Genomic DNA, 22,214 nt, shown 5'->3' on the forward strand with positions numbered 1-22,214 from the left:
GCCACGTCTGCACTTCTGCGCCCTGCTCTGGGCCTCCAGCACCTCACCTGGAGGAAGTGGCAGCCTCCCCCAGGCCCCCTGCGCCCCTGCCATCTCCCTTCACTCCTCCTCTGCCTCGCAGTCTGCCTACTGCTCCCTAAGCCCTGAGGCTGCTCTTGTCTCTGCAGGATCAGTTGCCCCCAGACATGTGCAAGGTGGAGCCCCCACTATTCCAGGCTCCACCTCATGTCCATCTAGGACAGGTCTTTCTAAGGGCAAGAATCTCCCAATGGGTTTTGTTTCAGTACTTTATGTTTCTTCCTGGTACGCAGCACCACCTGACAGAGTCTGTTCCTCCGCCTCTTGGCCAGCACCCCTCCCCCAACCCCAAATCGGAATGTAAACTCCAGGACTCTCCTGTTCCCCTGGGCCTGAAGGAGTTCTGGCATGTAGCAGGTATGAAAGAGGCTATCAGGAAAAAAAAATTTTTTTAAATCTTGGAAACACATATTAAGACAACTCCCAAATACAAAAGGTATTTCCACTGACTACTCTATACAAATTTCAGGGCATTCATCCAATCATGTAGGGGTTGGTGGAGGACAGCAGTTAACCCAGCCGTGACATTCACTCCGTTTCCAGACCAAGGGCATTTTCCCCTGCATCCCACCCAGGGTCTGGTTCACCCCAGCTCTAACTGCTGGCCACTGAGTGGGAGGTGGAGAGCCCCCTGCCCTCCCCAACTCACTCCAGGGCCAGGCACAGACCTCTGCACCCAAGCCTGTACAAATGGCCCCCTGAACATGGTGTCCCAGCCTGCACCAAGTTGCCCAGGGTGGGGCGCCTGGGTGCGGCTCCAGCCCCAGATGTGCACTAGCCTCCAGGCCAGGTTGATGTGTGCACATGGTGGTGGAGCCCATGGAAGGAGGTGCAGTTTCTCAGCCATCCACCCTCTACCCACCAGGTTTTTGGGTTGCCCCCTCCCAGGCCCCTACCCTGGAGGGGCATGCAGAAGCCTCTGGCTAGCCTCCTCCCCTGCCTTGCCTCCACCACCCCCATCGCCTTCCTCCTTTGCTTCTTTGGTTCTCTTCCTGGAGCTGGGAGAGTTTCAGGGCCTCCGAGGTGGGACTGGGTCTGACAGCCACCTGCCTGGCCTGGTGACCCTGAGCCCAGGCATCCACCAGTGCAAGGGGGTAAGTCCTCCTTCACAGGGTTAACACCCAGCACCCAAAGGTGTTCTCCACCCACTGAAACCCCCCCAGGGTGTGAGTAATGTTTGGAAGGCTGAACCTCTCCCCCTGTCAGATCCCAACCAGGGAGCAGGACAGCCCCCCTCAGGGAGCCCTCCACAACCTGGAGCTCCCTCCTTCTCTAGAACCCAGTGTCTTGGGAAGGAACTATAATCTGGACAGGTTTCCCTACATAGATCCAAGAAGACTGTCTGACAAGATGTACCAGTCCCCATGGGCTTTCTCCAGGTGCCCTCCCAGAAATGCCAAACCAGAGGCCCAGGGGTGCTAGCATCCCAGCAAGGGCTTGCTCCCTCCTGCCCCTGAGGGGTCACGGCCTTATCCCCAGTGTCCACAATGACCATCAACCCCAGGAGCAGGGGTTGCTCAGGGTGCAGCCAGGTGGGACAGAATCACAGGGAAGAGGTCTCTCTGGGCCCACTCCTGTTCTGCTCCCGCATCAAAAGGCATCTTCCCCTTTCCTGTGGGGCTCAGAGGACCTGGCCTGCCTTCCTCTGTCATCCCCCATGTCCCCACATAGAGTGGGTCCTGTTCTCCAAAAGAGCCTTAAATTCCACAATTCAGGAGTGACTTGGGGTTTTGCAGGCCTCTGGGACCCCTGTTGAATCTGCACCCCCCTCACCGCCCGCTCCTGCCTCCCCGACTGCCCAGGTCAGGAACCTCTTCCTCTCTAACCGAATGGCACAGCCCCTCCCAGATCCAGCCTCTGTTCTTTTTTTTTATTCTTAGTTTGTTTTATTATTATTATTAAAGTATCATTGATATACAATCTTATGAAGGTTTCACAGGACCCACACTGGGGTTTCAACATTCACCCGCATTCTCATGTCCTCACCACTGCCCCCACCCCAACCACAGGCAGTGTCAGCGTAGTAAGATGCTATAGAGCCATTACTTGTCTTCTCCATGTCCAGCCCCCTGTTCTTAAACACACACCTGACCTCATGGCCCCGCACTACAGAGAACACTGGGCCTTTCCTGGCCTGGCCCCTGCCTTTCCCTGGAGCCTCTCCTCTTCCCACCACTCAAGCTCCAAGCTCCAGCCACAGAGGTGGTGGGCATGGTGCTTCCTCCCCAGCATTCAATCCCCTCTCCTCTGGGCAGACCCAGCTTTCGTCAGGGTTCTCCCACCCTACTAGCCTGAGAATCTCAGGGGTGGACCCCAGCCCCAGGGAGGGCTCCTGATTAGTCAGCACCCTAAGCCCTTTGCCAGCTTGGACACTCAGGCTGAAGCCAGGCAGCAGTGGCATCTCCCTCCTGGCAGAGGGGACATGGGGACTAAGGGAGCCCCATCTGGACTGTTATCTCATTCCCTGTTCAGTATGAACAAGGATGCACAGGGCCCCAGTTGCTTCTGGCCATGTCCAGGGGCAGCTGCAAAGCAGGGGGAAATTACAAATTAGTCCCAGCTTGGCTACAACTGAGTCAGCCCCCAAATAATTAACACCACCCTCTAGATGTGGGAGTGGACCTCTGTTCCCTGCTTGCTGCCTAGAGGAGATGGTGCTATGTTAATGGCTGGCAGAGACACCATGCAACTACTCATTGGCATTTTTCTAGCAAGAAGGATGGTTTTCACACTGGAAAAGGGAGAAGAATGTCTCACAGGGCATGTGCCCCAAGACAGCTCTTGCTGCTTTCAAGCTCTCCCACTCCCAGACTGCGGGAAGGATGCAAGAAGGGCTGGAAGATCAGAGCTGGGCAAGGAGGGTGGGCTGAGTACAGACTGGGCCCAGACCTTGACCCCAACCCCCAGGAGACCCCAGCCCAGAACAGACTCTCAAAGATCTTGTGTTTAGAAAAAAATAACAGCAGTGGCTGTGATTCAGATAGTGGGTCTGCTTGGGGCAGATACCGGTCTGAGCACTCAACATGCGTGAGCGTGCTCCAGCTCCACAGTGATCCTGTGGAATGGGGCTAGTGTCACCCCCAGCTTATGGGTGAGCGAACAAAGTCCCAGAGAGGCTAGAAAAAAAGCAAGACAGCAGAGGTCAACACGGGTCAGGCCACCATCTTACCTGCTTGCCACAGGAGTCCAGCTGCCCCTTTGTCACAGACTCTCAGGGTTGGGACAGTGGTGGTGCCCTCATCTCTGTGCTCCTTAAAGGGTCGGTCTGTGTGTGTCACGCAGTACAGAGACTCACGTTTCATCAAACTTCCTTGTCTTCCCTTTCTAAATCAATACATTTGGGGGCTATCAGAGGCCGGCCTAATACATGCATAGCATTACTATTAACTAAAGCCCATACTTTATCCAGACCTCCTTAGTTTTTAACCTATCGTGCTCTTCTTGTCACCCACCTTAATCAGCATGTCTCCTTAGGCTCTGCTTGGCTGCGATGGTTTCTCAGACTTCCCTTAGTTTTAATGACCTTGACAGATCTGAGGAATACTAGCCAGGTGTTCTGCAGAATGTCCCTCAGTTGGGATTTATTGGGTGTTTTTCTCATGACTAGGCTGGGGTAGGGGTTTGGGAGGAAGACGACAGAGGGAAAGTGCCATTCATATTGCGTCACATCAGGGGTACATACTGCCTACATGACTCACCACTGCTGATGTTGACCTTGATCACCTGGCTGAGGCAGTGCTTGTCAAGTTTCTCCCCTGTAATGTCCCTCTTCTTCCCTCTTTGCACACTGTCCAGTCACTATGCACAGCTGACACCTCAGCAGCTCCACCCCTTGATGGGGAATTATCTGTAGGAATTGTTGGAATTTCTTGTGCATGGGAGGTTTTCCCGGTATTTATTTATTTATCCATTCAATCATTTTTTTATGCCAGTATGGTCTCATGGATATTTGTTTCATACTTTGCAATCTAGGATATTTTTATTTTTACAAAGCACTTGATTCTGGTATTTTAGGTACTGAGGTACTTAGGAAAATGTGGATAATCTGCTCAGGGAAGTTCACAGAACCCAACATCTAATGGACAATAGTTACCCACCCTACAGCCCCAGTGGGCTGGGAAATCAAGGCCTGGAAGGTGAGAGCTGGGCAAGGAGGGTGGGCTGAGACCAGAGACTGCACCCAGATCTTGATCTCAACCCCCAGGAAACTCCAGCCCAGAACAGCCTCTCAAAGATTCTTGAAAGTGTTTAGAAAATATTATTATTAGCAGCAGCAATTCTGACAGTGTGCCTGCCTGATTTTTAAAGAAATGAAACAGACGCTGTTGGAGCCCATGGCATTTTGAAGGGATCCCTACGTACAAAGAAATGGCATTCCTACTTTGTAATGCATACGCGAACTTGGTGTGTACTTAGCAGAGATGCAAAATGCTTTTTTCTGTGGATCTCAGTCAGTAACACAGAGTGAGCAGAAAAGGCCCCTGCTAGACCCTGTCCGTGGTCCTGCCCCGGGTTTATCATCAGCCTTGGGGATCCGGACTTAGAGCACCTGCTTCTCCAGTGGCGTCCAGTGACAGAGGTCAGATTTGACAGTCTCTCTGTTGTCAGTTACAATGAGATAAAATGTATGAGATGAAATTTAGTAAGATAACAGGGCAGGTAACAGGTTTAGATTCAAGAAGTTATTGACACAGATGACAGGCCTGGTCTGTTCAAATAAGTCAGAATTACCAAAAATTTTAAAAGTAAAAAGGAATCATGTTAGAGTAAGAGGCCCAGAGATCACAGCAACTGGACACACTGTACAGTTCTGGAGAGAAACTGGTTTAAAAAAAACTGCAAAAATGGACAGTTGGGAACCAAATAGGGAAATCTGAATAAGGCTTGCATATTAAATGAGATGAGGATTTATTAAAGCAGAAAAGTGCTGATCATTTACTGGAAAAAAAAATCAGGTTACAGAACAGTTTGCACAGCATGATCTCATTTTATGGAGAAAATCTACATATGAGCAGAGAAACAGCTCTGGAAGCATATGACCGAGGTGTCACAGCAGGGCTCTCTGGGAGATGGAAACAGAATACTTTTATTTTTGTTTGTCCATATTTCTAACTTTGTACAATGCATAGAAACTGCTTCTGTCATAGTTTAGATTAGGCTTTAAAAAGAAATAAGTCATTGACCCTCCTCCAGTATGGAGGGGAAACCTGGTTTGGCAGAGGTGTCTATGAAAGATCCCCCGGGGCTTTAGTGGCCAGAAAGTTAATATGAGAGGAAAATGTGGTGACCACCCAAAGGGCAGCCCCATCCTGAGCTACCTGCCTGAGTGTGACATGTTGAGGTTGCAGTGGCCTGGGGGTCTCCTGGCCCAACCCCTCTGTGCTGATACTAGGAAAATTAGTCAATGGCATCGCCAGTGCCAGAGGCCAGAGGGTTAGCTCCTGCCAGGTTGTATTGAAGCAGCTTGCGAGTTCAGGAACGGGGCTATTTGGCCTGCAGTAAAGCTGATGGGGGAACACAGTGGGAAAGGAGTTTATAATCAGCCTTGTGCCTCTGGACTTAGAGCACCACTTAGAGAGTGGAGAGCACAGGAACATGTTTCCAAATATTTCCAGGCTGCTGTGTAGAAGAGAGACTCATGTGAGTTCCTGTGCAGATCCGCAATGACTAAGTGACAGGCAGGTTTGACTTTATAGTATATGAGGGACAAGGTTCTAACAACAGGAGTTGTCCAGCTCAGGGATAAGGTGGTGAGACTTGCTGGGGGCTCAGAGCTGGGGGCGTGGGGAGGTCCTGCCAGAGATTGCTGGGAGGCCCTTCCCACCACTGAGGTTCTGCAGCTCTAGAACTCCAAGTACCAGCTAGAGCCAGGCCTGTGTCTGGAGGAAGGTGCTGGGGCTCTCCGCATGCTAGGGGGCTGCTCAGCCAGCCTCCGAGAGCCTCAGAGGGAGGCACTGGTGACAGGGAGGGGCTTGGCTGGACTTGAGGGGAGGAGAAGGATCATGGTGGCTATAGGAAAGGTATGCTCTAATGAGAACTGCAGCTGCTGATTTCCTAGGATGGGGTGCCTGAGTTCTCAAACATGATCCTCTTCCACCTGCTGCTCCCAGGTCCTTTGGAGCAATGACTACCATGGAGAGATGACTATCACCTCTCACTTGCCGGGTGACATGGAGGCATGTATCCAACCCAGCCATGCCCCGGCTCCTCCCATGTTCTGGAACGCTAGGCCAGAGCTGTCCAAGGAACCGAATGCCAGCCAGTGCCCATTTGAGGCCTGTGGCCCCATGCTCCCCATGCTTGAGTGGCCTTAGAAACTCATGACTCAGGGATTCTGTCCCCAAGAGAACACCCTAACCACTTCAGAGTGGGAAGTAGCATGAAGATAGGGATGTCCTCCTGCCAGGTGGGTGCCCTCCCCTCCCCACCCAGACATAGTCACAATCCCTGCGCCCATGGCATTGAGAGAACACTGCTCTAGGGACATTTACTAATACTCCTCAGCCCACCCCACCTGCAGCACCCACCCTCTGATTCCAGCCCTGCCAGCAACCAACATAACTCCCCCTTTCCCCCAGCAGACACAGGCCCACCACAGGGCTCTGCTCAGCTGCGGCTCCCCGGCTTGGCTCAAGCTGGCCTGCCGCAACCAGCACAGCCAACTGCAAACCAGGCCTGCCCAGTGGAGCCTGAATGAGGGGTCACTGGGCGCTGGAGAATCCAGGATGGCCGCAAGCACACCTCCCTCTGCGTTCTGGGCAGCGTGGCTGCAGTCAAGGCCACAGCGGCCCCTCGTTGTCCCCTCCACCCCTTGGTTAGGCCCAGTGGGGCACACGCCTCCCCACCGCATCCTGAGACTCCGCGAGCACAGATCTCTGCGTCTTGTCCTCCGCAGGCGAACGGGTCCTGCCGCCAGGTGCTGACAGCTCCTTCCCAAAACACCGAGTGGGCTTTCGACTGATCAGCGGGACCCGCACTGCGAGGGAGGTCAGGTGGGCAGAGAGGCCACCCCGGGCGTGACGCGTGATGCTCACAGCACAGGCGCCAAAGGTGGAAAACCAGGGTCCTACAGGACAGGGGATGCCCCAGGTTGGAGGTCCCCAGCCTCGGCGAAGGGTAGGCGTTGGCACAGGCGGAATGCCTCCTTGCAGCAAACCACCGCCCGGTGCTTGCGGGGCAGCCGGGCACACTGGTCCCAGGCAGGTGAAAAGGCAGGGAAGCTGGGGGAGGGGGTCCGGCGGGGCGACGAGGCCCGGCTCGGGAGGGAGGCGGGCGGGGAAGGCAGAGGCTCCGGGGATCGGGGCGCGGGCGCCCCCGCCGCGGCCCCCTTACCTCCTCGCCCTGGCCGAAGCGCAGTCCGAGCGCCGCGACGCGCTCCACGCGCAGGAAGCCGTCGGGGTCGCGGCCGCACACCTCGAACACCTCGCGCAGGCGGCGCACGGAGCGCAGCAGAGCCGCGGGGGCGCCCGCCCAGCCCGCGCCGCCCGCCATCCGGGCCGGCCCCGCAGCTAGCCCGAGCCCCGCGCCGCCGCCGCCATCGCCGCGCGCCCTCCGGGGCCGCCCGGGCCCCGCCCGCGTGGGTGCGCGCCGCGCAGCCTCCGCCCGGCGGCGGCCGCTCCGTGTCGGCCGCGGCGCCGCAGCCCGGCGCTCGGGGCGGGGAGGGGCGGGGACGCGGGCGGCGAGGCGGTGCAGACAAAAGGAGCCGCGCGCTCCTCCCGCGGGGCCGCCCACGCCGACCGCGGCGGGCCGCAGCCGCGGCCTCAGTTTCCCTCGGGTCCCCGAGCTCGTCGCCTCCCCCGGAAGGCCGGGGAGGGAGTGCGTGACAAGTGCCGGGAAGTTCAGGGCTGCCCCAGGACCGCCCCTTCCTACCGAGAATGCTATGCCGTGGTGAGCTGGAGCCCCGCGACCACCTGCGCAGGAGTCCCACAGCCTCCCACCCGTCCTCGGTCGCCCAACCCCACAGCCCGGCCATCCCTGCCTACCGCGCCCTCCGTGGGTGGCGAATGGGACCGAGCGTTCATCATGTTCTGGGTGTTTCCCCCTTTAGGTTAGTTTCCCACCTTAGTGTTGGATTGTTATTCATCTCTGAGGAAGCCGAGACCCAGAGAGGTTGAGGTACTTACCCTAGGTCACACAGCTTGTGAGGGGCAGGGTAGGATTCATGTCCAGTCTAGATCTGGATGGACTTAGACTCCCTACTCTTAGCTTCTCTGTGATACCTCAGAAAGCACAGTTTCCAGGCTTCGGACCATCCAGTCCTCTCCAACAGCACTTCTGGGGCCAGCTCCCTGCTGGGGAAGGGCACAAGGAGAAGGTGCAGGGAACAGAGCCCCAGCCTGGAGCAGGGACCCTGGGACAAGGGAGGTAAAGAGAGGACCAGGGACAGGGAGGAGGAAGGGAAAGCAGGGCCCTTCCGTCAGGCTTGCCTGTTGCAGGCAAGGCCCAGGACACCCAGCACCTAAAGGTCACCTCCCTTCTTGGGGTTTGCACTCTCCTTCCTCTCAGAGCCCAGCACGGAATCCCGGCCCTGCCTGGGGACCCTGGGGCATCTGACTGGGTTCTTGTTTCCTCTCCTACCTGGCTGCTCAGCACACCAGGCTCTTGTGGCATTAGCTGTCCCCAACCCAAATATAGGTGTTGGGTGAGCTCATGCTTTCCCGCTTAGGCCTTCCAGCTCAGTTCAGAGGTTTCCTCCTCCAGGAGCCTTCCCTGATGGCATTCTATCTCACCTGTTAGTCTGAGTTCTGGCCTGTTCCTCCAGGTGCCTACTGAGCCCTATAATTCTCAGCTGGGGTGCCTATCCACCCCCACCACACTGAGAACCCCTCCAAGACAGGATGTGTCTTAATCACCTTCTTGTTCCTGATCTCCAGCTGGGGTGGTCCAGAGGAAGGCCTGCACCACCATCTGTAGGAGCCAAGGGCAGTGTAGGGACGCAGACAAGGAGTCTGGGGTAGGCTGAGGCCCAGTTCCGTACACAGGCTGTGTGGCCTCGCCTCTCTAGGCCTCAGTTTCCGGCTCTGTGGTCTTTCTGCCCAACTCCAGATACATCCTGTGTAGGGGCCTCCATGAAGCTTCTCTGTGAGCCAGACTCTCTTCTCTCCAGCCCCAGCTCCATCAGCGAATGTGGCTTTTATCTACCCTTTTCCCCCTTAATACTTTGATTCCTCTGCGAGCAACTGTTGGGAAGAGAGACTTGTGAGTTTGAGAACTGGCGAGTCCAAGACATTAGAGAGCAGGGAAGGGATGCCGTGGTGGTGGGGCATGGGGGATAGGGGTGTCCTGGGAAGAGTGGTAGCTTCTCTACCAAGTGGAACGCTGCTCCGCAAGATGCTAACATTTTTGAGCCTCAGTTTCCACATCTGTACAATGGAGAGGTGAGGCCACACAGCCTGTGTGCAGAACCGGGCCCCAACCTACCCCTTGGAGGGTGACTGAAGATGAGAGTCTATATATATTATAGGCAAAGGGTATGGAAAGTACCTCCCCTACCACCTACCCTGTGAAATGGAGGAGGAAGTGCAGCCAGAGAATCAGGGAGAGTGGGGGCGGCAGGAGGAGCTAGGGTGAAGCTGCAGGCTGTTCCTTATTGGCTCCCCCAGAGTCAGCTCATGTGTTCTCTCTCACACAGAGAGCAGACAGACAGGAGCTGGGGCCTCTCTCTGGGGGGAGCTGCAGAAATGGCTCTCAGAGCACCCCCTGGCATCAAATCTCCCCAAATGGGAGGCCTTGCCCACCTCAGCTGGCACAGGTGGGGCCTCAGATGTGAGCATGTACAGGTCCCTCCAGCCAAGCTGGAAGCTCACAGTCAGATTTGTGTCTCTTCTGCCAAAAGACAGGTCACACCAAATCACAAGTTTCTTCCTCAGGGGAGCCCCTTCTGACCCCTGACTTTCCTTGGCGAGGCCCTTCTGCAATTTTACCACTGTTTTGTAAGTGTTTGAGGTCTGCCCGCCTCCCCCGCCAGACATGGGCTTGGAACTGGGTCAGCTGGTCACCACAGTGCATCGCAGGCCCAGCCTCTGGGTTGTCACATTCTTTCTGTTGAGTGCCTGTGCCGGGTGAGCCTGACGGGGCGACAGAGAGGGGCGCAGCCACAGCCTGTCCTTGCTGAACGGACGCTTGGGCCATCACAACAGATTTGCACTGAGAGCCCAGGCTAGAAGGCCCCTCAGAGATGGTGCAGCTCCCAAGGCTCCCAGGTTCTTAGGGATGCCGGTGGGACCGAGCCCCAGGTCTCCCAACTTTTGATCAAAGAGCTCGAAGCACAGCCCCAGTGGATATGACAGAAGAATCCCGACACCAAGGCTGGCACCTGGGGTGTGGGGTTTGCCCCGAGGAAGAAGGAGCCCCTTGAGGGAGCAGGGAGCAAGATCACTGGGAGCCTCCCACTTCACCGCCTCTTCCTCCAGGTGACCTGATTTCCGGGTGATTTTCGACAGCTGCAGCAGCTTCAGCACGCATGAGAGGAGCTTCAGGGATTGCAGGTGGTTCTCTAGGGAGAAGCCTCAGCAGGCTTCAGACTCTGCCTCCTGTCCCTCCTCAGCCCCTCTAAGAACATCCCAGCTCCCTCTGCCTGGGGCACCTCCTCACTGGCATCCCCTCCCCAATCCCGCTGCCTCTGGCCAAGGCCTGTCCTCCCGATTCAGGGGAAGTGGCTGCTCCTGCAGGAGGCCTTCCTGACCCCACACTTCCTCACCTGTGTTGCTTCTCCCCCGTGCTCCTGTAGCATTCTGGGCAGACAAGTGACAAATACAGACTGGGGAGCCACCCTACAGATGGGGATGAGGCGCTGTGAGGGTCACATAAATGTCAGTGCTTCAGAGAGTAAGTGCTAGCTAGCGATTGTAACTGTCCCTGCATCTCTTACTCCTGTTACTAATCACAAGAGCACATACGTATGAAAGGCATGAAATAGGCATGAAAGGTCACACAGGTTCTGAAGAGCAGGGACTATCATTTCTTTTATGATTTCTCTAGTTCCAGGCTCTTAGCACAATGCCCAAACACACAATTACTGTCTATGAAGGAATAAAGTAAGGAAGGAATGTGCAAATATGGTATATTAGGCTGGAAAAGGGCCCCCCAAAGATATCCCTGTCCTAATACCTGGGACCTGTTGATGTCACCTTACTGGAAAAAGATGCTTTGCAGATGTGGTTAACCTCAGGATCTGGAGACAGGGAGATATCTTGGTCATCTGGGTGGGCTCCAAATGCAATCACATGTATCCTCATAAAAAGCAGGCAGAGTTGATACAAACAGAAGTGGAGGCACTGTGGTCCCAGGGGCAGAGAGTGTGAAGTGATGTGGCCACAAAGCCAAGAACTGGCAGCAGCCCCCAGAAGCAGCAAGAGCTGCGGGAATCTCTCTAGAGCCTAGGAGGGAGCATGGTCCCTGATCTCGGACTTCTGGCCTCCAGAACGTCGGCAGAGCAAGTGTCTGTTGTTTGAAGCCACCAGGTGTGTGGTAGTTGATTACAGCAGCAACAGGAAAACCAATAGATATAGTAGAAATAGTATGTGGAGGTCATTAGAGATTATTAAGAGCCAGTGAGAATTCAAAACAGCTGACTGGGCACCAGAGTCTGCTGCTTGTTTCATCTTGTGACTGTGGATGAGTTAACTGCTCAGTGTTCCCACCTGTGAGGTGGGGGCAGTAATTCCTATCTTGCAGAGGCCCTGCATGTTTTTAACGAGAAAATGCATGTAACATACCTCTTGCAGTGCCTGGCACTGTTTCTGGATGTGGTGGTTATTACCAGTGCCAGGACGTAGAATGCCGGAACCAGGCTGGAAGGGGGAAGCATTTTTGATTTTTGTCTATTGGCCTTGACTTCCTCAAGTATGTTGTATGGAAATGGAGCAAGATTCAGTTTCTTCCTGCTCATAACCTGCTGGGGTTTTTTTTAGCCATGAATAATTGTCACCTTGGAGGGGAGGAAGGTAGTGTGAACTCATTTGGCTTCTTCACCTGTCCTAAAATACGCCTGGTCAGAAGAGACTGCATGCTGCAGCCACACTCTTGGAGAAGCAGCCAGCATTGCCTGGGGGGTTGAGGCTGGGGTGAGTCTGGGTGAGCAGGGCATCTCAAGACCTGCCTTGTCGGGAGGGGTGTTTGGGAAGCTGGAGGCTTCACTCACCATGGGTGCCCAGCCAGAACTTTCTCTGACTCTCAGAAGGGAGCAGGACCAACTGATTGCTATCATTCCTTCCAGGATTCTAAGAAGAATGCCAAAACCTTACTTATTCTACCCAACTGGGCTCCAAACTTTTCAGCAGCAGAAATGGCTCCTAAAAGTGGCTTCTGGCCAGGGCAACACCATTTACCTCCTGATTCTTCGTAGATTGGGAAGCAGTTGCTTGGCACAGGTCTCACCTACAGAAGACCCATGGATCAGCACATTCTCCTGCTTCCAGCCTTCTCTGCTGCCTCCTTCTGCCAAAAAGAAAAACTCCTAAGTCCTCCTTGCCTGCAGCAAGCAGGCAGGCCATTTACAGGCTAATCCCAGCCCATGCCCTCTGCTCTGTAAGACATAAAACAGTAATGCCATCTGCCACAATGTCATATATTTATGGAACACTTACTCTGTCCCATTGTGTGGGATGTAGTAAGTTGTGTGGCATGGGTCTTGACTCTAAGAAATGACTCCACGTGGAGTGGGTCAATGAAATGCCTGGCTTGTTTTGCACATGTTCCTTCTGCCTGGAATGTCCTTCTTCTCTCATCTCCATAGCCATTCTTCAAATGCTGCCTCCTCCAAGAAGTCTTCCCTGAGTGAGCTGCCCTCCCTGCTCTGCAGGGACCTCCCTGTGGATCTCCTACAGTGTTTTGTAATCCTCAGTGATGCCCTGATCACCTGCTGTCCTTCTCCTGGCCAGAACTCCAGGCCGTCCGTGTCTCTACTCCTCAGGTCCTCAGATCTGAAGGGATCATCCCAAAACCAAGAAGGGAGAATTGACATCAATGCCAGGACTGTGCCCTCATCTGCTGACTCCAGCATGATTCTGTGCACATTCACCCAGGTGTCTAGCATGCATGTGCACATACATACACATGCATGCACTTTCCTAATACAGAGCTACAGATTTTACAGTTGGGAGCCCATCTCCCTGGGCAACCCAGCTGAAGGGAGGACCTTCAGCTCATGGCAGCTTCATCTCCATTTTCTTTTGCCTCAGGGGAGACCCTTCCTCTGGCCTCTGTAAGAACACTAGCTACCCCCTACTGAGGCCTGACTTTCCAGGCGTCAACTGCTGTCTCCAAGAGCCCCAAGAGGGGGTGCGCTTAAACTCTCTTTAGGTGAGAGAACTGAGATACAGGTGTGTGATTTGCCCAAGGTCACACACCTAGTACATGGCGGAGCCAGGACCTGAATCAGGCTGTCTGGCCAGGTGCCCTCTCTTTCTAAGGCCTGCTTTCCTTCTCTGGTTTTACCTTCCGACAGCACCAGGGGCTCTGTCTTCACAGAGTATAAGCTGTGCTCCAGCGAGGTCTGATCAGAGTACTTATGTGTCTTTACCAGGAGTCTGGCCAAGAGCTCATGAGGCCCAGGGGCTTTTGCCTGTCTTGCAGGTCTTTAACACACAGGCTCCTCAGTCCTGCCAGGCCAGGAACCAGAGCCTAGTCAGAGTGTGGATGCCACAACCTGACTTCTTCTTACCCTCAGTGGGCTGGCATTTACTCTGTACTGTCAGGTGCCTGGCAGACCCATCCTGGGCTTTTGCTGCTTCTTGTGTGAGGTATGTAAGGAGAGGCTAAGAGCACAGGTTTTATTTATTTATTTATTTTAAATTAAGGTATCATTGATATGTAATCTTATGAAGGTTTCACATTCACCCATATTATCAAATCTCCCAACCCACCCCCACCCCATTGCAGCCACTGTTTAGCAGCATAGTTAAGACAGAGTACAGGCTTTAAACTCAGAGGATTTGGGGTCCATGTCCTGGCTTTGCCATTTACAAGCTGTGAATAAATGAAAGTTCCTGTGGCCAGGATTCTAACCTGGCCCTGGTCAGCTGGCTCACTACACACATGTGGGCATTACATTGCTATTGATTCTATATAAAGAGCTCTACCCAGTGCTCTGGGTGACACGGTGGCATGGCTGCAAGGCTGCAGGAGAATAGAGCAGAGGCTGGAGTGGTGGCAGTGCAGAGGATAGAGCCAGAGGACGGCTGTGTGGGAAAAGAGGCCCAGAGGCAGAGACTGGCTTGCTGCATGCAGACTTACTCTGAGTGAATGGGATTTTAGTGATTGACATGTCACTGTGGGAATAAAGTTGGGTATAATCCTTTCACCCCAAGAACGTTTTACTGTTATTTCTTTGTTCACATTGAATGCATAGTGAACTTGCCTGGGACTGAAACCCATTGGCAAGACACAAGCCATGTGGTCTTGACCAATTGACATAATCTTCTGGATGACTTAATCTCAACAATGTTCTCATCTATCAAATGGGTATAACCATATCTACCTCATAGACTTATAAAGATAAAATAAGATCATGTATCTTAATCTTCCCACAGTGCCTGGCTCATTGCCTTCAGTAATTTTCATTCACACACAAACATTGGTGTTAAAACTTAACGTTTGGGGTAAGGCTGCTTTTCCTTGATCAGCAGTATAAGTGGTCATTACCTCGGAGTTGGGACCCATGCCATAAGGTGCCTGGGACATCAGCAAGGGCTCAATAAATGGGTAAGTGGCAGGAGGCATTGATGTACTGCCAATTATTACAGTCTCCCCTGACCCCAGAACCCCCTTCCTCCAGGGGATGGTGCATCTTGCCCTATGGAACTCAAAAGTGGCCATGTGTGACTTGCTTTGGCCAGTGAAATATGGGGGGAACATCATTTCTGGACAGATTTATGAGCTGAATCATGGTTCTCCATGTCTCCTTGCTCCCTGCCTTGGGACCGGTAGTGCCCCAGATGGATGCTGCTTGTCTGTCTGGGCTATGGAATAAAGGTGAGATGGGGGCCATTTGTTACTGAAGGGTAATTGGGCCCTTGCTGACTGATACAGGAGGGACCCTGGTTTTCCCGAAGCCCTGATGATCAGATGGGAGATACCTTCCTCCCAACCCCCATTCTGATCCAAGCTCACTCCTTGACCCCTGAGAAACCAGCAGTCCCAGGAGGGAAAGTGAGTGCCCAACATTACCAAACCTTTTGGTGGAGAGGTAGGACCCTAGCCTAAGTGGCCTCCTGACCCCCATCAATGTTCCTTCCCCACAGAAGCTTTGAGGCAGGAGGTGGGACAGGTGATCCTGGAGTGCCTGGTGCAGCATCTCCCCGGTTAGGCTAATGCCAACCCCAGCTACCAGTTCTGCTACCCACCCCACCTGAGAAGCTTAAAAGCTAAAGAAAGCAGAGATCCAGGGCTCCCAGTTCTGCTGAATACACATCTGGGAGGCGGGAAGGGGCTGGGGCTGGGCAGGAGAAACCAGGAGCACTAAGGTAGAGGAGCACAGAGGCCCAGGGAGTGTCTGTCAGGTGTTCCTCCTGGGAACCCCCACCGGTAAGGGCACTGCATGCGATGCACGGGGAGGCTTACCTTGGGGAGAAGCCTTCCGGAGGCCTCTTGGGGACAGACTGAGGTGCTGTATTTGGAAGGGGCTCCAGCAGGGATCCTGGGCTCCAGCAAGGTGGCCCCCAAAAGCAAAGCAGCAGAGAGGGCTCCAGGGCTCCATCAGTTCGCCTCCCTGGGGACAGGCCCTGCTCTCCCGCGACCCCTGCTGTTGAAGTGTGATTTTACAATTTAAGATCACTGCTTAGAAACCACCTTTCTTTCCCAAACTCATTGATTTGACTACTTGCTCAGCCCTGTTCGAGACTCGGGGGATACCTCAGTGGACAAAACAGAGCTCATTTTCTTGTGGGTTCTGGGGAAGCCCCTGGAAATTCTAGGCTTCTTCTGAGTGCCATCCTGGCTGTAAACGGTACTTACAGATTAATTCCACCTGGATTCGAGGACTCTGTGAGAGCCAGGTCCAGGACAAGGCAGTAGGGATGTAGTTGTCACGCAGACTCCTGGCCCTTCCTGATTGGGAGGCTGGGCTGAGATTGGTAAGGAATCAGCCAACAACCTACAATGCTCCAAGCACCCAAGAGATGTAAGCTCCCGAGGGAGCAGGGAGAATGGCCCAACCAATGCTCTTCTTCCTGGAGATGGCCTTAGTGGGGCATCTCAAGGGAGAAGGAGGGGTCTCCAGGAGGACAAGGCAGGTTCCCTGGGGAGGTCGTTGAGGGCAAGGACCATTTCTCATTTGCCTTGTTAATCTTGAAGGGCTGTAAGCTCTGGGCAGAAGTAATAAAATCACAGTGAAGGGTTTGTGTGGACAGTGCCCTCTCTGGGCTGATGCAGTTGACAGGCACTTAACCTGAGCCGCTGTAAACCAGGTATGCAAATGTTCCCCTGAAAAAGGAAAGACAAACCCAGATCCCTAGACTTTAAACTAGGTAAAAAAAAAAAACACTTTTCAATAAAAGAAAAAATGTCCAAGAGATGGTAGTTGTTAACACCTGAATAAATTCCACTGTTATGACTACCTGTTTCAGTGTAACTACAAGTCACCATTAACCTCACCTCTAAAAAGCAAGTCAACTGTTCTTCTTAAAATAATTCTCATGTAAAAACTAAGAAAATGTAGACAAACATGAAAGAAACAAAAATTAATCAGTTATTCCTAGATTCATTTTGCCTATGTATGAACTATATATATGTATTTTTTTTTACATAATGGGTATCAGCCCTCATACATGATTTTTAAACTCTTGCTTCTATTGGAAGTTTCCCCCCAAATTTAAATATTATTTTTTGAAACTATTTTAAGAGGCTGCTTAAGGAAGCCCTCTCAGCTTTCACAAAGTGCTGTATAAACACAGGTAACTTAGGCAACATTTTGGTTGTCACCAGATGTTTTGATTTCATAAATAATACTTTGATGAAAATCTTAGCTCTCTGGTCATTTATTTCTCTAGCCTAGATTCATAGACATATTGCTAGGGCAAATGGTGTGGACATTTTTAAGGCTAGTGATACAGAAAGATGAGGCCAATTGCCTGAGCGAACCCATCACACTACACCCTTGAACAGCACCAAATATTAAATACATCTTTGCTAATTTAACAGATGAAAATGGTATTTCACTGTTTCCATTTGCATTTTGTTACTAATGTGTGTGATGACCTTTTACATTGTGTAATTTATCAGCAAATGGTACACTATTTCCTTTCTCTGGATTAGCCATTCATGTCCTTTGTCTTTTTCTACATGGGTCTTTTCTTAAATTTGATTTTTATGAACTCTTTATAATGAGACTACCTTTCCTGTTTGGTTGTCCTTTAAATTTTGACTGTGAATTTTTTGGACATGGGACATTTTAATCTGATATGTTGTCAAAGCATAATCTTCAGGTATACCAAGTCCTTCCCTATTGTGAGAGCCCTTGATGTTCTTGGTCCACATGTCTAGATCTCCTTCTGGACAGAGGCAGATAGCTCTTTCTTGGAATTGTGGTCTGGGCAACAAGTTCTGGCAGTGCCTGTGAGCAGAAGTGACTGCACATCTGGCCTTGGGCCTTTAATTGTGAATATGAGAACCTTCAGACACTGGGCTGTCAATCTAGTAGCCACTAGCTGCATGCAACTATTTACATTTAAATTAAATTAAAAAGTCTATCTTCAGTCTCAGTAGCCACATTTCCACTGTTTGACAGTCCCATGTGGATACCTTATAGGACAGGGCAGAGAGAGACAATTTCCGTTATCCCTGGGGCAGCAGACAGCACTGCGTGAGCTCTCCCTCCACTCCATTACCAGCCATCACCGGTCACTCTGGGGCCCCAGAAACTGGGTGAGCAGAGCTACCTGCCAACCAGTGATGGACGCATAGTAAGGGTGAGAAATAAGCTTTTGTGGCCAATGAAATTTGGGGGATACTGGTGTTTTTAAACGATAGTCTACTTGGGACCTTTCGCCTGTTCTATTTATCTAATCTAATTCCTATTATCATAGTATTAAATATTTATAAATTTCTATGTTTTATTATCTAGTAAGGAAAGTTGTCAACCATGCTCACTTTTTTTTTTTTAAAGCCATGCTTTCTCATTTATTCTACAAGGTGACAAGGTGAACCCTAAGTTCATTCTGTTTGGATACGCTCTCTTCTTGAAGGGACCTGCCTGACTGGACTGTGTTCAGCAAGTAATTTGGGAGGAACTGGCACTGCACAACATTCAGTTTTCCCCTCCAGGACTGTAGTCTGTCTCCCTATTTACTCAGCTCTCGTTTAAGCCCGGGGCCCTCACATGCCTGTCTGTTGGGCAGTGCTGTGTAGACTGAATCAGCAGCAACAGGAGGAAATAAGCACAACACAGTGACACAGTATAGAGCAAAATGAATTCCTCTAAAGGAATTGAACTTCATCCTACAGTCCTACTTTTTGGGATTGAAATGGCCTTTCCATTAAAAAAATATTGTTTTAGAACTTTTTTATGTTTTACAAAGGCATAAGTTGACAAATACATTTTGGAAATCCAACTGATATGTGAAATCTCAAAGCCTGGGTTAGAGTTGTCAACAGGTCTTTGTTACATAGGTCGTCGCTATTTTGGTAGGGATTTTGCATTGGGATCACTACTGTAAATTTTTTTTCTATTATATCTACTTATATAGTTTCCTGGTAACATAGAGCCTTAATTGTTATCAATCACCACATACTGAGTACTTTGAACAAGGCATGGTCCCTGTACCTGAAGGCTCAGAGTCTAGCCAGGGAGACAGGAATAGCTGATGACCACAACATTGTAACAAGCTGTTATAGGACCCAGCGAAGGGTTCTCAGCACAGCCCAGGGGAGATCAGAAAGCATTTTCGAGGGATGCTGATATTGGGGTTCATTCGTGAAAACAAGGGGCCCAATAAATATTTATTTGCTAGATGAGTGAATGAATGCTGCAAACTCAAAAAGACTCAGTATTTTGTTAATGAAAACAATTTTCTCTCCTGTAAAATCCTAAATATGAGAATGGGTGGGATGGCAGTGGTGTTTTTATTAAAGGCAGATGACCCAATTCCTTTCTTCCTTCCATTTGCAAATTGCCGAATTTGTTAGGGGGGTATCTTGTGCCATCAGTTTCTCATCTACTTGACTGTGGGCCAGATTCAAAGACAGAGTACCCCTATTTTTGCCAGTCTACAGTTAAGGAATGTCTTTATGGAGTTTTTAAATGTAGAAAATTAGGGTGCATTCCCCAAAGTGGGTCAAAGGAATGGAGGAAAATAAGAATGGCATGAGCCAGTCTCCTTTCTGGTGAACTGCTTTCTGCCTAGACACTTGCTACCTGTGCTGTCTGGGCCACATAGCCCTAGCCTCAGTTATTTCCTATACAAATCAAGACTCTGTAGTGGATGTAAGTTCATCTGGACAAACTTTTTGGTCATTTTTCAAGACCCAACTCTTCAGTCACTGACCCTGCCAGTCGCTCTGTGACCACCTAAGAACCCGGTCCACACCACGGGACAGTATGGTCACTGGTTACATGGCTTTTCTCCACTAAATCGTGAGCTCAGAGGGCAGAGGCCAAGCTTTCTGTTCCTGCATCTGTAATGCCTGTCATAGGCCTTGGCACAATTATAACCAATTGAAAATGTTTCTTTGAACAAATGAGTAAGTCAGCTAAGGTCACATCTGTTGACATTTTCTTCCCTTAAACATATTTAATTTGGGCAATGCTCTCTTAACTTCTGACCAGGAAAGGGCCCTGTTAAGATTCCAGTGTGACTTCCCTATTTTATATTGAGGAAGCGGCCCCAGTGGGGCAGTGGGGGTGGGGTTCTGAACCCTGTGACCATACAGGTTTAATTCTCTTTACCATAACTTGCTTGACTCTCAGCATAAACAGGTGGTAAAGGACCTAGAAAAATTTTGTGGCATGACCTTTTGGGGATAATACAAAAAGGATAAAGGTAATTTGATTCAATTTAGGTAAAATGTCTGAACCTGCTTTGGAAATTTTAAATATTCATACATGCATGTATGTAATTTATGTATAAATGAATACACACACAGTACAGTGGATTTTTAGCAGGTACTTTTTAAAAAGGAAGCTGAATCTATTGGTTAAATTTACAATTCCACATTAATGTTATGTAATCTCCACTTATGATTAGCCAGTACTTTTCAAAGAACAAAATGTGAGAGCTTCAAACCAACAGGGACCACAATGCTATACTATGGCCTAATATTTATAGAAACACAATCAATATAGCAAGAGGACTTCTTTTTAAACTGGCAGCTAAAAGGGTCTGAAGTGGAACTCACTTCAGCGCCAAGACTGTTTCTAATGAAGACGGGCCTGGCGGTTACACAGGGCAACTAATCGCCTTTGAGAGAATTTGGATGCAGCTGTGAGGAAGCTGTTCTGACGTGTCAGGTTCAGAAGTTTTACTGATAGAGACCAAGAGAGAACTAGGAGTAAATGCCACAGGCCGCCAGACACCATAGGGAGTGGCCTTGGGGGTGGGGAGTGAAGGGCTATTTCTAGAAAAAGAGGAACACTGTGATGCTACCACTCACTGTAGGTTACGTTTTTACTATTCTTTTAGCACCTCCTACTCCTCTCCAATCCTCCATGGGAATTAACTTCTTTGGCCAGGCAGTTCAAAATCACCAGACTAGCCTGAGGGGGACCCAGAAAGCAAACCCTTGTAGGCAAAACATGGGCCCAGAGGCCTCATAAAAGAAAAACGCCATGGACCATGTCCTCAAGGAGCTTAACTGTCCAGGGATGGAGGGGTGTGGTCAGATCACTACCATAAAGGCAACCCTAGCTTTGACTATGATGCTGTAGGCCACAGGGAAGGACAACTATTGCAGTACTGGGATTTTCAGTTCTCTATTCCTGTGGCCTTTAAGCCTGGTTGCCCAGGGAATCTACATGAGCAGCTTTAAACATCCCCCTGTCCCCGCCCCCCACCACAGTGCCCCTCCCCTCTGCTCATCCCTGCAGAGGTTTGGGGTGGGCCCCCAAAGTACCAAAGCTCTCCAGGGAAGTACCCCTGCTTTCTGTCTTCCCATCAGCAGACCAGCACTTGCCTCACACCTTGCAGGATCTGGTTCGTGATCTTCTTAGTCCTCTGTTTAATGCCAGTTGCCCTCCTAGGGGTCAGCTCTGTCCTGCCCACAGGGTCAAGGCTGGACCCTTTCTCCATCCAGGAGTAGTAAATCTTGAGGCACCTGGGCCAGGGAAAGCACTGTCCAGTGTTCACACATGTAGTGTCACCACAGATTCTGTAGAGGGAGAGCTGAAAAGTTGGAGAGAATTGTGGGGCCCTAACATGCCTGCTGGCTGCTTGATCTATGGGTGTCCTGGCATTTCTGATTGCTCATTTTAAAAGAAGTCAAGACAGCCTATCCTAGAGAAGAGTTCCTCAGTTTGGAAGGCCCTAAAAAAGCATCTGATGGGGTTCAGGATACACAACCCCAAAATATGGCACCCTGGCATACCGAATACCTTAAGCTGAAGGCATCTGAGAAAACCGCGGAGGCAGTTAGGTCACTAGACCTTTCCCATGTCCTGTCCACCCTGTCCCAAAACAAACAGGACGTAAAACCGTCCCATGAGATGGTCCTCCCTATGCCCAGAAGCAAAGAGCAGCCTCACCGCCAAAGCTGAGACAAGGGCCTCCAAGAGGCCAGGTGCCTGGTGTTTCCTCTGGTTCCTGCACTTAGCTCACACTCCCTGACCTATCCCGGCCGCCCAGTCTTCATTAACACTCAGGCTTAACTGTCCCTTCCATCTTCCTTTCCTTAAGAAGGCTCCTGTGTCATCTAAAACTTAGACTTAAGTAATTGCTTTGCACTTCTTCTGTTAATCTGTCTTTGTCAGTTTAAACTTCAGACCTGACTAGGATCCCCAAGAGCTTTGAGGAAAACTTTCTCCTTCTCTACACATGTCACCAAAATCATTGTATTGCTAGTTCACAGAGGTTCTGCAAATTGAAAGGTCTTATCTGTGGGAGGCTAGGAGTGGAAGAGAACCAAAGGCATCGAGGAAATGGCCTAATGCTCAAAAGATGAAGGAATGGTGGGAGAAAGTAAGAAAACAGAGCTGATGCATGTGAAGA

At 51.0% G+C, this 22,214-nt stretch overlaps 1 protein-coding gene across 5 annotated transcripts in view; it reads right to left on the reverse strand.

Annotated features, from left to right (window-relative positions):
- The window catches only part of RAB11FIP4 (RAB11 family interacting protein 4), a 111,794-nt gene extending 102,793 nt beyond the window's left edge, over positions 1-9,001 (reverse strand). The window contains exons 1-2 of one of the 5 annotated variants that reach the window (XM_017661390.3): positions 8,931-9,001; positions 8,202-8,369 (exon numbers count right to left, since the gene is read on the reverse strand). Coding sequence is in view for 2 of the 5 variants with exons in the window: in XM_037003971.2 (XP_036859866.1) it covers positions 7,411-7,569 (159 nt within the window). In the remaining 3 variants the exon portion in view is untranslated. Of the gene's footprint in view, positions 1-3,247; positions 3,403-3,530; positions 3,727-7,410; positions 7,621-8,201; positions 8,370-8,930 lie in introns of those variants that run through there. The other 4 variants (XM_037003973.2, XM_073235125.1, XM_037003971.2 and 1 more) reach the window with 4 other exon arrangements.
- Positions 9,002-22,214: the final 13,213 nt, after the last annotated feature.

Source organism: Manis javanica, chromosome 4 (genome assembly GCF_040802235.1).
Source record: "Manis javanica isolate MJ-LG chromosome 4, MJ_LKY, whole genome shotgun sequence".
NCBI lineage: Eukaryota > Metazoa > Chordata > Mammalia > Pholidota > Manidae > Manis > Manis javanica.